Source organism: Sturnira hondurensis, unplaced genomic scaffold (genome assembly GCF_014824575.4).
Source record: "Sturnira hondurensis isolate 20B ecotype Veracruz unplaced genomic scaffold, ASM1482457v3 Scaffold0021143, whole genome shotgun sequence".
In the NCBI taxonomy this organism is placed as follows: Eukaryota; Metazoa; Chordata; class Mammalia; order Chiroptera; family Phyllostomidae; genus Sturnira; species Sturnira hondurensis.
In genome coordinates this window covers 20493520-20508049 of record NW_028093774.1, presented here as the reverse complement: position 1 = coordinate 20508049, position 14530 = coordinate 20493520, and the positions used below count along the sequence as shown (strand labels likewise).

At 43.4% G+C, this 14530-nt stretch overlaps 1 protein-coding gene across 4 annotated transcripts in view; it reads right to left on the bottom strand.

Moving 5' to 3' along the window:
• Positions 1–14530, bottom strand: part of MLH3 (mutL homolog 3) — a 30140-nt gene that overhangs the window by 3106 nt on the left and 12504 nt on the right. For 2 of the 4 annotated variants that reach the window (XM_037031114.1, XM_037031116.1), the window contains exons 7-11: positions 11646–11717; positions 10044–10155; positions 8891–9050; positions 1309–1332; positions 1143–1221 (exon numbers count right to left, since the gene is read on the bottom strand). In XM_037031114.1, coding sequence (XP_036887009.1) covers positions 1143–1221; positions 1309–1332; positions 8891–9050; positions 10044–10155; positions 11646–11717 — 447 coding nt within the window. Of the gene's footprint in view, positions 1–1142; positions 1222–1308; positions 1333–8890; positions 9051–10043; positions 10156–11645; positions 11739–14530 lie in introns of all 4 variants that reach the window. The other 2 variants (XM_037031115.1, XM_037031117.1) reach the window with 1 other exon arrangement.

Genomic DNA, 14530 nt, shown 5'->3' with positions numbered 1-14530 from the left:
AGATTGAACCTGCCACCTAGGTATGCGCCCCAACTGGGAATTGAACCTGCAACCTTTTGGTACATGGGACTATGCTCCAACCAACTGAGCCACCCAGGCAGGGCAAGCAATGAACAGTCTTGACACACTTTAGTTAGAAGAATGAGACACTAAGAGGGATGTTTCAAAAAGATCCTTCTGGTGCTGAGGGAAGAGTAGCTTGAAGCAGAGCCAGAATGGACGTGGGAGACTAAGAGGACTCACGTGGCAAGAGCGGGGGAGGTGGTAGTTGCAACCGACCACATCAGAGATTTAAGATACACTCTGAGGGCAGAGACGACGAAACCTGGCGAGGAGTACATATGAGGAGTGCAGAGAGGGCAGAAGGGTGATGGAGTTTAGGAGAGGTACAGGAAGCAATCAGTGACTGTGGTTACCAAGCCGGAAGAGACAGGAAGTGTGGAGAGGAGGAGGCTGATGAAGACAGGGCGGAGAGGGGGTGTCAGCAGAAAAGACATCTCTTTGTGGTCAAATGATAGTTGCAGGGGACTCTGTAGCTGCCAGAGTCCTAAGGTGTAAGTCCCTCTGAAACCACTTTCTGTATTTTATCCTGTTACCCTACTCAAGAACCCTCGACAATCCTAATGCCTTCTGTGTGAAACTCAGAGGTTTGGTGGTGACCCTCTAGGCTTCTGTTCTTTTCACCAGCCTAACTGACCAACGTGCTTTGCTGCAGCTCATACAACTCACGTGTGCCTCTGGGTCCCGCACGGCTACTTCCTCCGCCTGTAGCACACTTCCCCTCCCGCCCTATGAAGCCACGTCCCTCTGTTCATTCACGGCTTGACTCAAAACGTTATCTCCTCTACGAGTCGCTCCCCCACTCACAGAATACAATCGTTAATAAATAATAACTCAAGAATGAACTGTTTTGTGTACTCCCAACTGTAAACCTACTCTTCCCCGCCCTGTGTATGTGCTGGTATTTTCTTTGCAGCAGGAATTTTAGTGTTCGTTTTGCATGCACTCAGCATCCCAGCCTAAACTGCACCCTCCCAGAGGTGAGTAGCGACTGTGCCTTCCACTTCTTTCAGACTTGCTGCACGCCCGCCAGGGCTCAGCACGCAGAGGCACGCGATGGCAGCTGCTGTGTGGAGTCTCACCGTGGCAGGCCTGAGATGCCAGCACCTTCTGGACTGTCAGTGGCAGTGCTCCCTGGACGCCTCCTGTGGTCTGGAGTAGCTAATGCACAAACACAGCCTTTATTCAGGGGAAAAGGAAGTGGGACAACGGTGCCTTTTGTGTGTGGAACGTCAAATAAAAGTTTACCTCCACTTGTTCTCGAAGAAATTCCTACAAAGCAAAAAGGAGAACAGTCATTAATCTGCTGTTACGTTATACTTGCCTTTTGATAGTTTACAAGATATCCCAATTTTCTTCTTTAAAATATGCCTCCTGAAGGACAGTTCCAGCAATACAGCACTTAGGTGCAAATAATTTATTTGTTGTAAGGCACTTTAAATATGAAACACCCAGACAACTGAACAGAACTCGTACTGGGCAGAGAGTGTATTTAGCTACTGAAACTTCCTCCAGGGGTAGCCCGGCAAGACGTGCGGTTATGTAGCTGGTGTGAGTAGCCTGATGATTCCACTGATTGGAAATATCAGGGAGGCATCTCTCTGAGCGGCTGTCTGTTTGTATTCATAATCTCAACCAAAACAAGGGTAATATTACACAGAGACAGAATAAATATACAAGAATCATGAACACAACCGTGCACTCAGTACAACACTTGCTTAAATGTCATAAACATAAGTAGTCACTTCAGTTCCCACAGGCTTTTTTTTCCAGACAATTCCCTTCGGTCAAACAGCTTACTTTGCTAGGCATTTTGTTCACAAGTTTCTCCTCGCTGGTTTGTCTCTGTCCCAAGGGTGGCCTTTTTAACAGTCATATCCCAACAGATGTTAGCATTTACAAGAGGACTTTAAAGAAATTTAAAGCAGACACTATTTCATGCTACCAATTTGCTTAACTTCTGGAGGTAACTGTTTTAGATATGGTGCATTTTATAATTTATTTATTTGAGAACATAAGATTTCTTTACTCCTAGAAATGCCTATGCACAAACCAGCTTCCTAAGATTAATTACAACACGGTAGATTTTTCTTTTTAGAGCAGACTGAGAAAACTCTCTCCCCTCCCTCTTGTCCATTCTGGTCCACTGTTCTGATAAGTGAGCACAGTGACAAAGAGCTCGGTGGTAGGTATTATGCATTTTTAAAAACCACCTATTTTCCCAAACAAACCTAAACAGACAGATGTCCCGTAACACCTGACCCACCGAGAAAGCTCAGTGTGGACGCAGACCAAAGCTGACTTCTCTGCCACTCTCTCTAGCGCTTGTACACCTGGGACTTGTGAAACAGTGGTCTGTAAGCTGTGAGGGGGAGATGGATCTTACTCTGTTCATTTCCTATTTCGGTGGCTCAATTGATGCTAGATAACTTCAATAACATTAAAACAGCTCATTCATCAGGCTAGAGGACAGAACTTTCTAGAAGGATGTATTAGTGATCTCTCAACTGCTAGATCCAAGTGGCTATCTATCACTTTCTTCAAGACACCAAAACTGTTCCAGCTTCTTCCAAAGTCAGCAGTCTCTCCTGACCAGCCTGACCTAACATAATCAAGACTTTCTGAGACCACGAGCCTTCTTCCAACTCCTCACCAGCAGTCTTTGAAAGGCACTTCAGGGAAAGTTTTTGTTGCAATTTTCTGGTTAAATACTTAGGGATTGAATTACAATACAAGACTCTAACAGATCCTTATCTTCTGGATTTAAGACAATTTAGAGGCAGAGCCCTGGAGAAAGAGCTATGCTGGGAGAAAAGAGCAATGCTGAAGACAGAGCAAAGGTGGTCAGATCAAAGGGCGGTTTTGGAAAGGGTGAACTCAAGGTAACCCAAGGGCCCTCTTTTCCTGTACGCAGCCAGGGTCCACTTCCCCACCCTCCCCTCACTCCCCAACCCACAGCAACCCGTCTGCTGCCCGGCCCGACTCCCAGGACACACTTCCACAAGGCAACCAAGGCCCTCGTGATGGCCGAATCCACTTGCTATTGCTGACCATTCCCTGCCTGCTTAAAACTTCCCGAGGCTTTGGCAATACTGCTTTTCCCCAATCTCCCTCCTTCCTCGCCGACCAAATATATTCAATGATCCTTCACAGTTCCTTCTTTCCAGCAGCAGCTTTCCAAACTTCTGCTAAAACATATACACCCTGAATGCTGGTGTTCCATGAGCTCCACCCTTTATTTGTTTCTCTTTTTATTCTTCATACGTTCTCTGGACAATCTCCCTTCCTTTAGACTGTTCGCCAGCTTCTGATATTATCAGCATAGTTATATGATTAACTCCCAAAGAGGGATGGGTAGCCCGGACTTCTTTCCCAAGTGCTAGCCCCCTAGGTCTGCCCATCTACTGGACATCCCCACTTGAAAGCACATCCAGTGCGTCTAAACCTGGCCTCAGACTAACTCCCAGAGGCGTGCTCCTCCTCCTCCTCCTTTAAAATCCTTCTCCAAGGATTTAAAGTTGAGCATGTACTTCTCTGACTGTGAAAGAGCTGGTAGTGCCATGAGGACAGTCAGATTTATGTGGGCCCCACTTAAAAGGCCCGTTAAAATGGATATGGCCATTTGAAGAGAAGCCTCACCTAAATATTAAAACCCACCAGCCAAACTTTGGGGAGATGGTAGTGAATACTTGGTTAGTCCGTAATTCATCATGGTAATGAAATGAAAACGGCACACTAAGCTGATGTGCATTTGCCTGTGCTTCAACAGGAGCACATTATTTTATTCAATAATGAATAAAATAGGACACTGTGAAGAGAGAGCTGATAGATCTGAAAAAGAACCAAAATTCTGGAAATAAAAATATAGTAATTGAAATTTTAAAAAAACTGAGTGGAGCCCTGGCTGGTGTAGCTCAGTGGATTGAGCACAGGCCTGTGAACCAACAGTTCGAGGTTCAATTCCCAGTCAGGGCACATGCCTGGGTTGCAGGCCAGTTCCCAGCAGGGATGCACAAGAGGCAACCATACATTGATATTTCTCTCCCTCTCTCCTTCCCTTCCCCTCTAAAGAAAAATAAATAAAATATTTTTTAAAAACCCTCAGTGGACAAGTTAAACATCTAATTAGTTCACTGGAAGATAAATGAGGAAATTTCCCAGAATAGCCCTGGCTGATGTAGCTCAATAGATTGAGCACGGGCCTGTGAAGCAAAGGATCATGGTTCGATTTCCAGTCAGGGCACATGCCTGGGTTGCAGGCCAGTTCCCAGCAGGGGACGCACGAGAGGCAACCATACATTGATATTTCTCTCCCTCTCTCCTTCCCTTCCCTTCTAAAGATAAATAAACAAATAATAAAAAATTAAAAATTTCCCAGAATATATCACAGAGAGGAAACAATGGGGAAACATGAAAGAAAAGTTAAAGGACATGAAAAAGAAAAAGACAAGGTTGAGTGCACATCTCACAGGATTTCCAGGAGGCCAGAAGTGAGGGAAGAAGCAGTGTTTGAAATGATAATAACTGTACAATTTCTAAATTGAAGAATTATGATGAATCTCAAGAAGGAAATGAAAATAAATCCATAGAAAGATACAGCATAAGGAAACAGGAGAACACCAAAGACAAAACCTTACAGGCCACCGGAGAGAGAATCAGGTTACCTACAGAGACATGATGGTTAGACTGACAATGACTGTAATGGCGAAAACAGAATGTCAGAAGTAATGGAACATGGTGTTTGAGTTTGGGGGCAAGACGAATTTTTGTTTTTAATGAAATATTTTACTTCTTTAATATTTTATGTTGAGATTAGTGGCCTGATGTAAATGACGCTCCTGAAGAAAAGTCATTCCCTCAACAAACTAAAGATTAATTTCCTTGTCCTCAAAAGAAAAAAAAAGTAATGGAATATTTTCCAAGTGCTGAGGGATAACTTGCAATATGGCATTCTGTTTCTAGCTAGGCAATCATGTGAGTACGAAGGCAAAATAAAGACACGTTCAAAGATGGTTTACCATTAATGGACTCTTTTTTTAAAAATATAATTTTTATTTAATTCTTGTTCAAGTACAGGTTTCTGTTGGACTCTTTTTTAAAAAATTTTATTTATTTATCTTTAGAGGGGAATGGAAGAAGAGAGGGAGAGAAATATCAATGTATGGTTGCCTCTTGTGCATGCCCTGCCGGGAACTGGCCTGCAACCCAGGCATGTGCCCTGACTGGGCCATTGAACCGCGATTGTCTGGTTCACAGGCCTGTGCTCAATCCACTGAGCTACACCAGCCAGGGCCATTAATGGACTCTTAGAAAAAACTTTAAGACTTCTGGCCAAGATGGAGGCATAGATGGAAACACTGTGCCTCCTTGCACAACCAAGTTTAAAGACAACAAAGTTTTAGGAACAAAAACGCAGCCAAAACACAGAAAATTGAACTATACGGAAGTCCAACAACAAGGAACCATTCAGCCAGACCAGTAAGAGGGCCGGAGTCAGCAGCTGGCAGAGCAGGGTCTTGGCAGGAAAAAGCGGCCAGACTGACTCAGGTGCGCAGGTGGCCACTGGCACATCCCAGACATGGGGTGGCAGTGGGAAGACCCAGTGAGGGTACAAGGCGGCTGGCTGACCACGGTCACACATTTATACTCAGATAAACCAGGCAAAGGAGTGAGCAGTGAGACAGACTGCAAAGGCTAGGGCCCCAGCAATGGGAATTAAAGCCTTTTAGCACCAATTGGAAAAACTTCTGAGGTCGAGGTGCCAGGAGAAGCTCCCAGGCTCACAGAGACTTTGTTGGAGAGACCCACAGGGTTTTGCAGGGTGCACAAGCCCACACACCTGGGAGCCAGCACCAGAGGGCCTGGTTTGCTTCCAGGAAGCAGCAGAGGGGACAGAAATTCAAGAGAGAGTGAAACAAATGACACTGCCCCTCTCTGACCCCACCCCCACATACAGTGTCACAACCCAGCAACTGGGTCACCCTGTCCTGGTGAACACCTAAGGCTCCACCCCTCATACATAACAGGCACAAACAGACCAAAACATTATGGCTCAAGAAGAACAGCTCAAAGCCCTAGAGCCAATACTTCTAAGTGACCAAGAGATAGCCAACCTATCAGATGCACAGTTCAAAATACTGGTGATCAGGATGCTCACAGAACTGGTTGATTTTAGTCACAAATTAGATGAACAAATGAAGGCTAAACTAATTAAAATGAAGGAAAATGCACAGGAAACCAATAGTGATGGAAAGGAAACTGGGACCCAAATCAAGGGAGTGAACCAGATGGAAGGAAAAAATGACCAAACAGAAAAGAATGAAGAAACAAGAATTCAAAAAAAGAGGAGAGGCTTAGGAACCTCTAGGACATCTTTAAACGTTCCAACATCCAAATTATAGGGGTACTAGAAGGGGAAGAGGAAGAGCAACAGGTGGAGAATGTATTTGAACAAATAATAAAGGAGAACTTTCCCAATCTGGCAAAGGCAACAGACTTCCAGGAAATCCAGGAAGCTCAGAGAGTCCCAAAGAAGTTGGACCCAAGGAAGAACACACCAAGGCACATCATAATTACATTAGCCAAGACTAAAATGAAGGAGAGAATCCTAGAAGCAGCAAGAGATAAGGGGACAGTCACCTACAAAGGAGTTCCCATCAGACTGTCAGCTGAGTTCTCAAAAGAGACCTTACAGGCAAGAAGTCATGAAATCCAAAGTCATGAAATCCAAAGACCTACATCCAAGATTGCTCTATCCAGCAAAGCTTTCATTTAGAATGGAAGGGCAGATAAAGTGCTTTTCAGATAAAGTCAAATTCAAGGAATTCATCATCACCAAGCTCTTACTATATGAAATGTTAAAGGGACTTACCGAAGAAAAAGAAGATAAAAAATACGAACAGTGAAAGGACAGCAAACTCACAGTTATTAACAACCACACCTAAACAAAAGCAAACTGAGAGGACAGCTAGATCAGGAGCAGAACCATAGAGATGGAGATCACATGGAGGGTTAGCAACAGGGGAGTGGGAGGAGGAGAAAGGGGGGAGAAGGTACAGAGAATAAGTAGCACAGATGGTAGGTAGAAAATAGACAGGGGGAGGGCAAGAGTTGCGTGGGAAATATAGAATCTAAAGAACTTGTGACACATGGACATAAACTAAAGGGGGGGAATGGTGGGAAAGGGGGTGTGCAGGGTGGAGGGGAATGAAGGGGGGGAAATGGGACAACTGTAATGGCACAATCGATAAAATATATTAAATAGAAAAAAATTTTTAAGCGATTTACTTCAATAAAAAGAAACTGAACACAAAGTATGATGCAAGAAACAACAGTGAACAAAGACTCTGTTAAACATTTTGGTTAATCTAAATAAATACTGAGTACAGCCCTGGCCAGTGTGGCTCAGTTGGTTGGAGCATCTTTCTATAAACCAAAAGGTCACAGGTTCAATTCCCAGTCACAGCACATGTCTAGGTTGCAGGTTTGGTTCCCTAATCAGGTTGGTCCCAAATCATACTAGAGGCAACCAGCCAATGTTTCTCTCCCTCTCTCTTTCCCTTTCCTCTTACCCCCTGCCAAAATAAATAAATAAATAAATAAATAAACATAAGTATGTCCTTGGGTGAGGATTAACAATGCATGTATTTACTACAAAATTAATGACTACCAGGGGAATGAAAGACAAGGTGTAATTAAAACAGGCAACAGCATGGAAGATGGGAGAGAAGTGATGTTTGACTTTTTCACAGTTTAGAAAGAAAACAGAGAAACAAACTTTTAAACTTTGTTAGTTATGCAAATTCAACTTCTAAGCCAGTAGAGAAAAAAAGAGAGACATGAAGAAAACGCAGCCCTGGCCAGGTGGCTCAGTTGGTTGGAGCATCACCCCATGAACCAAAAGGTTGCAGGTTTGATTCCCAGTCAGGGCACATACCTAGGTTGCAGGTTCTATCCCCAGCTGGGGCACGTACAGGAGGCAACCAATGTTTCTCTCTCACATCGATGTTTCTCTCTCAAGTTAATAAACCTATCTTTGGGTGAGGATTTTAAAAAGAAGAAGAAGAAAATGCTAATAGAGAACAGAAAAGGAGAAAAGAAAAGGCAACAAAGACAAAATAAATTATATTTGTTGTAAAAAAAAAAGACACATAAGTGAGGTAAGAAAGAATGATCCTCTCTAACCCCCACAACACCCGTCGCAGCAGCAGCTTCCCAGACCTTTACCACACCATACATATACACGTAGTCACAGTGCAAAGGCCTGCAGATGGATGCAAGCTGCTAAGCAGAATATGCCAAACCCCTTTATGATTGGGTCTTGCCAACCTATCTAGCCCCATCTAGTCCCACCGCTACCCCATATATATCTTAATTTGAACCATCTGATAGCTCCCCAAACACAGGCTCTGCATCAGGTCTTTAATATCTGCTGCGCTGTCTAGAATGCCCTTCTCTGCTCTTCTGCACCTGGCAGGCTCCTGGTGGTTTACAAGACATTTTCTAAAAATGAAAACAAAAACAAAAGCCAGCTTTTCCGTGACAGTTTCCTTGACTTCCACCCTTCTGGGCACAGTAATCATTTTATACTTCCATAGCACTTTTGAACATACTTCTATTGCCCAATTTTCAATGTGTTTTAATTATTTAAATGTCCTTCTTCCTCACCTTGAGCTACCTCATCTTTGACTCTCTAGCCCCTGGCACACAGCAGGTATTTCATAAACGCTTACTGAATAAAAGATGGCTGGAGGGCAACTGTAGAGAGTTTCTAAACACAACAGGAGGGTACTGTCACTCAGCGACCCCAATGCCTGCAGCTATGTCTCACCTCCACGATACTCTTGGTCACAGTAGACCTTCCTCTTCGAAGTTCATTGGCTTCTCTTTCTACAAAACAGAGCGGTACTTCTGCAACGAGGACCAGAGAATCACTCGTGTCTGGAAATATAATTCCAAGGCCCAGATCTTCCAGATTTTTGTGGTAACACCTAAAGGGATGACCTCAAATGTAAAAGTATTACTTCATTTGCATTTCTGTCCTGGTTCCAAACACTGGCTAGTTTCTCAAAAGCTGCCACAAGCTTTATAACTGCCACTGTTTTTCTCACATTTATGGGTATTTGTTTAGGATTTTATTATTAAATTTCCTTTTTGAATTACACCAACTTTCTCTCTTTTTGCCTTTTCCACTGAGAGAATCAGTTTAGGTCTAAGTCTTGTTCCTAACTAAGATTTTACTCTTCACTGAGCAACTGCTAACTTCTCATGCTGGCGCCTGAAGGGGTTTGGCACCAACAAAAGGGCTGAGCGCGTCTGAATCCCCGTTAAAGCAGGGAGGTAACCGACAGCCCCAGGAACTGAGGGGCCCTGACGAAGGGGATGCAAATAAATGGATCTGCCTCTAATATAAATTATGCTCCAGGGGCAAACACTTATTGGCAGTGGCGTGTTCCCAAACCTGAAATAAATTCAGAGACAATTCTCTCTTTTTCATGTCCAATAACCTGTGTGCCCCAAAGTGGGAAAGTGTTCTATCTTGCGATTCATTACATGGTTTGCCCCTTCCTTGAGGCCCAGTGTTTCGATGTCTTCCTAGTATGATTATGATAATGAAAACTAAGAATCCAGAATGCACTGATGTAGAACATAATGGAAGCAATTACTGCAGTAACTTTGCTTTCAGAAACAGCACAGCATAAACACTGACTGTTCCAAGAAAGGGTAAGAGCACTCAAAGCCAACTGCTGGAAAAAATTACCAGGGAAATTCTACCCTATACTCAACAGCTGTAGTATAGTGGAAAGAACAGCATTTGGAGTCAGAAAACCTGCGTCTGCGTGCCCGCTCCACCACTTGGGCATCGTGATGGCCTTGGGCAGTCCCGTAACCTCTCTCAGTCTCAGGTGACTCAGGGCTTCTGCCCCACCGAACTGCCGTGAGTATTCCCACCATCACCAGCACATCCTCGCGGGGGCACTGACCGCAAGAGTCTCCTCTGCTCCTCCGTCACTGCTATTTCCAGTGGAGGACTCACAGTGGAAGCCAGCAGTTTTTTCCGACCAGAGCCTTGTGGCGGGTGCTTCTCATAGGAATCTATTGGGAGAAAGACAAGTGGGTTAAGAGTAGGAAGTGAAGTCTTCTAGATTCAGATAAAAATGAAGCATGGCAAGCCTCGGTCATGTGATTACTGCACTGCTTAGCAGTGGTTCGAGGGACAGTTTTTAGGCCTTACAGTTCCATTATTGAAGTCAAACTAGTGAATATCCAGTCTGTTTATTCATGTCAGCAGCACTTTCAAAAGTAAGAAATTTGAGACTTAAATCTTCTATTTAAATGAACAATGCCATGTTCCCAGTCAATAATCGTGGGTTTAGTAACAGCTTTTCCAACCATTAGTCTTCGTCTCACAAGAAAAAGTGACCCTGGAAGGAACATCACTGCCATTCTGGTCCATAAAACACCTCCTCACCCGGCTCGCTGACATTCGCTTTTTTGTTATTTGACCACAGAGTAGAGACTCCTTTATTGTACCTCTTGGGGCGCACACTGCCTCATGAGGAGAAGACAGGGTTGCAAAGATTAGAAAGCACACACTGACTTTGGAAGGTACCCAACAAACTAGTGACACTGGTGGCCTCTGGGGAGAGAAACGAGGTGAGGGACAGAGGCAGAAAGAGGATTTTATTCTATTCCCTTTTGTACCTTTCAGACTTAAACCTATTTGATTATACTACTATTCACCTACAAAATTTAAAATAAAAACAATTTATTGGGCCTTCTGAGTTGCTGGTGGTCTCTGCCCGATGAACTGTGAGGAAGGCGTACTAAGATCACATGGACAGCCCTGGCTGGTGTGGCTCAGTGGATTGAGTGCCAGCCTGAGAACCAGAGTCACCGGTTCAATTCCCAGTCAGGGCACATGCCTGGGTTGTGGGCCAGGTCCCCAGTACAGGGAACTGTGACAGGCAGCCACACAGATATTTGTCTCCCTCTCCTTCTCCCTCCCTTCCCTCTCTCTAAAAATAAACAAGTAAAAATCTCTTTTAAATAAAGATTTTATTTATTTATCTTTAGAGGGAAAGGAAAGGGAAGGGGAGAGGGAGAGAAATATCAATGTATGGTTGCTTCTCGTGCATCCCCTGCTGGGACCTGGCCTGCAACCCAGGCATGTGCCCTGACTGGGAGTCGAACCGCGGTTGTTTGGTTAGCAGGCCTGCGCTCAATCCACTGAACTACTCCAGCCAGAGCACAAATAAAAATCTTTAGAAAAGAAGACCCTATGGACACGTGTCATATATTCGCGCTGGATGTCACAATGAAGCAGCCTAATCCTTAGATGCCCAGTCGTAAGCGTTGATGATACATATACAGCAAATGTATCTCTGATAATGTAAGATCCATGTGTTTGAATTAGTGAACTACTACATTCTTTCAGCTATAAAAGAAGCCAAACTGAAGGACTTCAGCTTAATTTTCTAAACATATAATCTATCTTCCTCACAGCAGTCACAGTTATTAAAACTCTCAGGCACACTAATTCGGCTGAGGAGTCCCCCCCTCTTCCAGCCCAGACTGACTCTTACCGACGATGAGCTGCTCCAGGCGGACGCGCTCGTGGGCGGCGTGCTGATCCACCAAGACTAGCAGGTTTCCACCTAGAGGGTTGTCAGGGGTTACTGGAATGTGCAATTAGCCAATCAAGATACAATAATCACGTGTTGAGGGAGAGGAAGGTTAGTTCAAACTACTTAATGAGGTGAGCAAAAGAGAAACACACTAAATAGTAACAACTGTATCTTTTATTTCCTAAAAAAATGAAATGATGGGGAATAATACAACAGATTAATCTCTGATGAAAAACTCTTTAGTTCATTAGTATTTCATTTATACGACAAGGTTAAAGCCCCACATTTTAATCTTTAAATATACTGGTTTCGCTTTATTAATTCAAATTTGGTAAAATGAAGGATCATTAAACAATACATAATTATAATGAGCTGGCCTTGATCTGCAGGCTGCGCTGGAACTGATGAAGAATGTAACCCTACTACGCTTTGGACCACAGGTCAGAACGTTTTTTTCTGTGAAGGGCCAGAGAGTAAATATTTCAGGCTTTTGAGACACATGGTTTCTGTCACAAATACTCAACTCTCCATTTTGAACCAAAGCAGCCACAGACAACATGTGAATATTAGAGCTATGTTCCCATAAAACTATATAGGTGTAATTTTAATGTATCAAGAAATATTCTTTTTTTTTTTTTGCTTTTTTCCCAACCACTCAAAAATGTAAAAACCACTGTTCTCTACCCTGCAGTAAAAGCACAGGCAATGCCAGGAGCCGGCCCACAGGCCGCGGGCTGCCCCGATTCAGTCAGGCTTCCCATACTTTGACGGGCACCCTGCTCACCTGGAGATCTTATTAGAATGCAGCTTCTGATTCAGTGAGGTAGGGGTGGGACTCGAACTTCTGCAGTTCTAATAAACCCCCAGCTGTTTCTACTCAAACTACAGACTTTGAGTAGAAAGACTTTAGGCGTTCAAGTGCAAGAGAGGAGGCAGAATGTCCCGGCCCCAAAAGCCAAAACTGATCTTTTTCTTACTGACAGCAGGACTGATTCTCACTTACATCACTACATCTTTTTAGCTTGTAATTTTAATACTCTTGGCCAAAGAGCTGAAGTTTATTGCTACTGATTATACTGAAATAAACGTTCTCTTGAATTTGATCAAAAGAGATAATGCCTGCTTTCCCTGTTTTTTCTACTAAAAATGTATTTCTCTGACATTATCAAATTCATGGCATGAGAGCTTAAGACTTAAAGAAAAAAAGGAAATCATTTTTCTGACAGCATGTTCGACCACAGGAGCAGGCCCCAGCATGCTGAACACTAAGCTCCTCTGAGAATAGAAGCAGTTGCAGCTGGTGGTGATGAATACTGAACATCCTGTGTTGGGCAAGACAATGGAATAAATAATGAATCGTGAGGGAGTGACCTCGAATTTGAAACTAGAGCCAATGTGAATTACTGAGAGTCCGTGACCCCGAAAGAGCCGATCCTGTCCCTGACTCCGGAGGAATGGTTTATAGTTTACGTAGTGTTCACGACCTTTTTCACTCCTTGAATGATGCAGAATATATGAGAGTAACTTACTAACGCTGGAAGCTGTGTTTTCAACACCCCAACACAACAGAGTACAGGTTTCGCACAGGCAGGGGTTCCTATCTGGTGTATTTCCAGCGTGTGTAACAGTCATCAGGCATGTGATAGGCACTCAATATTGACTTACAGAATAAATGAACAATTCCTTATTCTTGTATCATAACTGAACACCTTATTTTACTGTAGGTAGAAGCGTTCAGTAAAAAATGCCAATATATGACAATAATTTCACTATAATTTAAATAATAATATATTTGTCCATTACAAAAATATGTGCAGATATTAAAACACAAGTCAGCTCATTATAGAAATAGGTTGTCTTTGATATATATAAGCAGCAGTAAAAACACATTTTGATTTAGAAAAATGGATTTACCTAAGAGCACCCTTTGGTGGCAGCTAACCAATACAATGATAATACAGAATCTTAAGAGAAATTCAGATGTTACTTTTTTTTTTTAAGATTTTATTTATTTGTCTTTAGAGGGGAAGGGAAGGAGAGAAGGAGAGAAATATTAATGTATGGTTGCTTCTTGTGAGTCCCCCACTGGGAACTGGCCTGCAACCCAGGCATGTGCCCTGACTGGGAATCAAACCGCGATCGTGTGGTTCACAGGCCCGGGCTCAATCCACTGAGCTACACCAGCCAGGCCAGATATGTTACTTTTACTTCTTTGAACATTTATAGATTTTGCAGCTACATCCATCTCAGATGCCATTACCTGAGATTTTGATATTTTAACAAAGAATTCCAGATAATCAAAACTTTAGAATAAAATCTATTCATTTTCTAGAAACAGTAATACTATAACTTGACCTTCACTAATTCCGTATTTATGATAATTATGACAACATTTTGGTTAACTTGCCTTTGGCCTACCACGGCATTTATTAGAAAAGCCTACATTATAAACAGGACAAAAGGAAATATTTTGAAATACAAAGAGAATGAACTGCTTTCAAACTTCAGAAGCACTTGCCGCAGGCCCACCAAACTGGAGCCAGCGTGCCCACTTGTGCTGCGGGCTCTCTGCCACTCAGGCCTCTTCTGGAACCTTAAGGTATCCAGCATTGTCAAAGTGCTCAAGAGTCTCCCAGTTTAAAGGGAAAAAAGAAAAAATCCTCCTCACCCTTGCCCTCCTTCAGTCTCTCTCTGCCACGTCACAGATTTTGGAGACTCTCTCGTTGCAGCCTCTGAGAGTCAGCACCCCCCAGCTCCCCTCTCAAACAGTTCCCACCTGACTTCCGCTGTCACAAAACTGTGCAGATCACTTTGGCCCTCATCTTACTTAACCTCATGGCGGC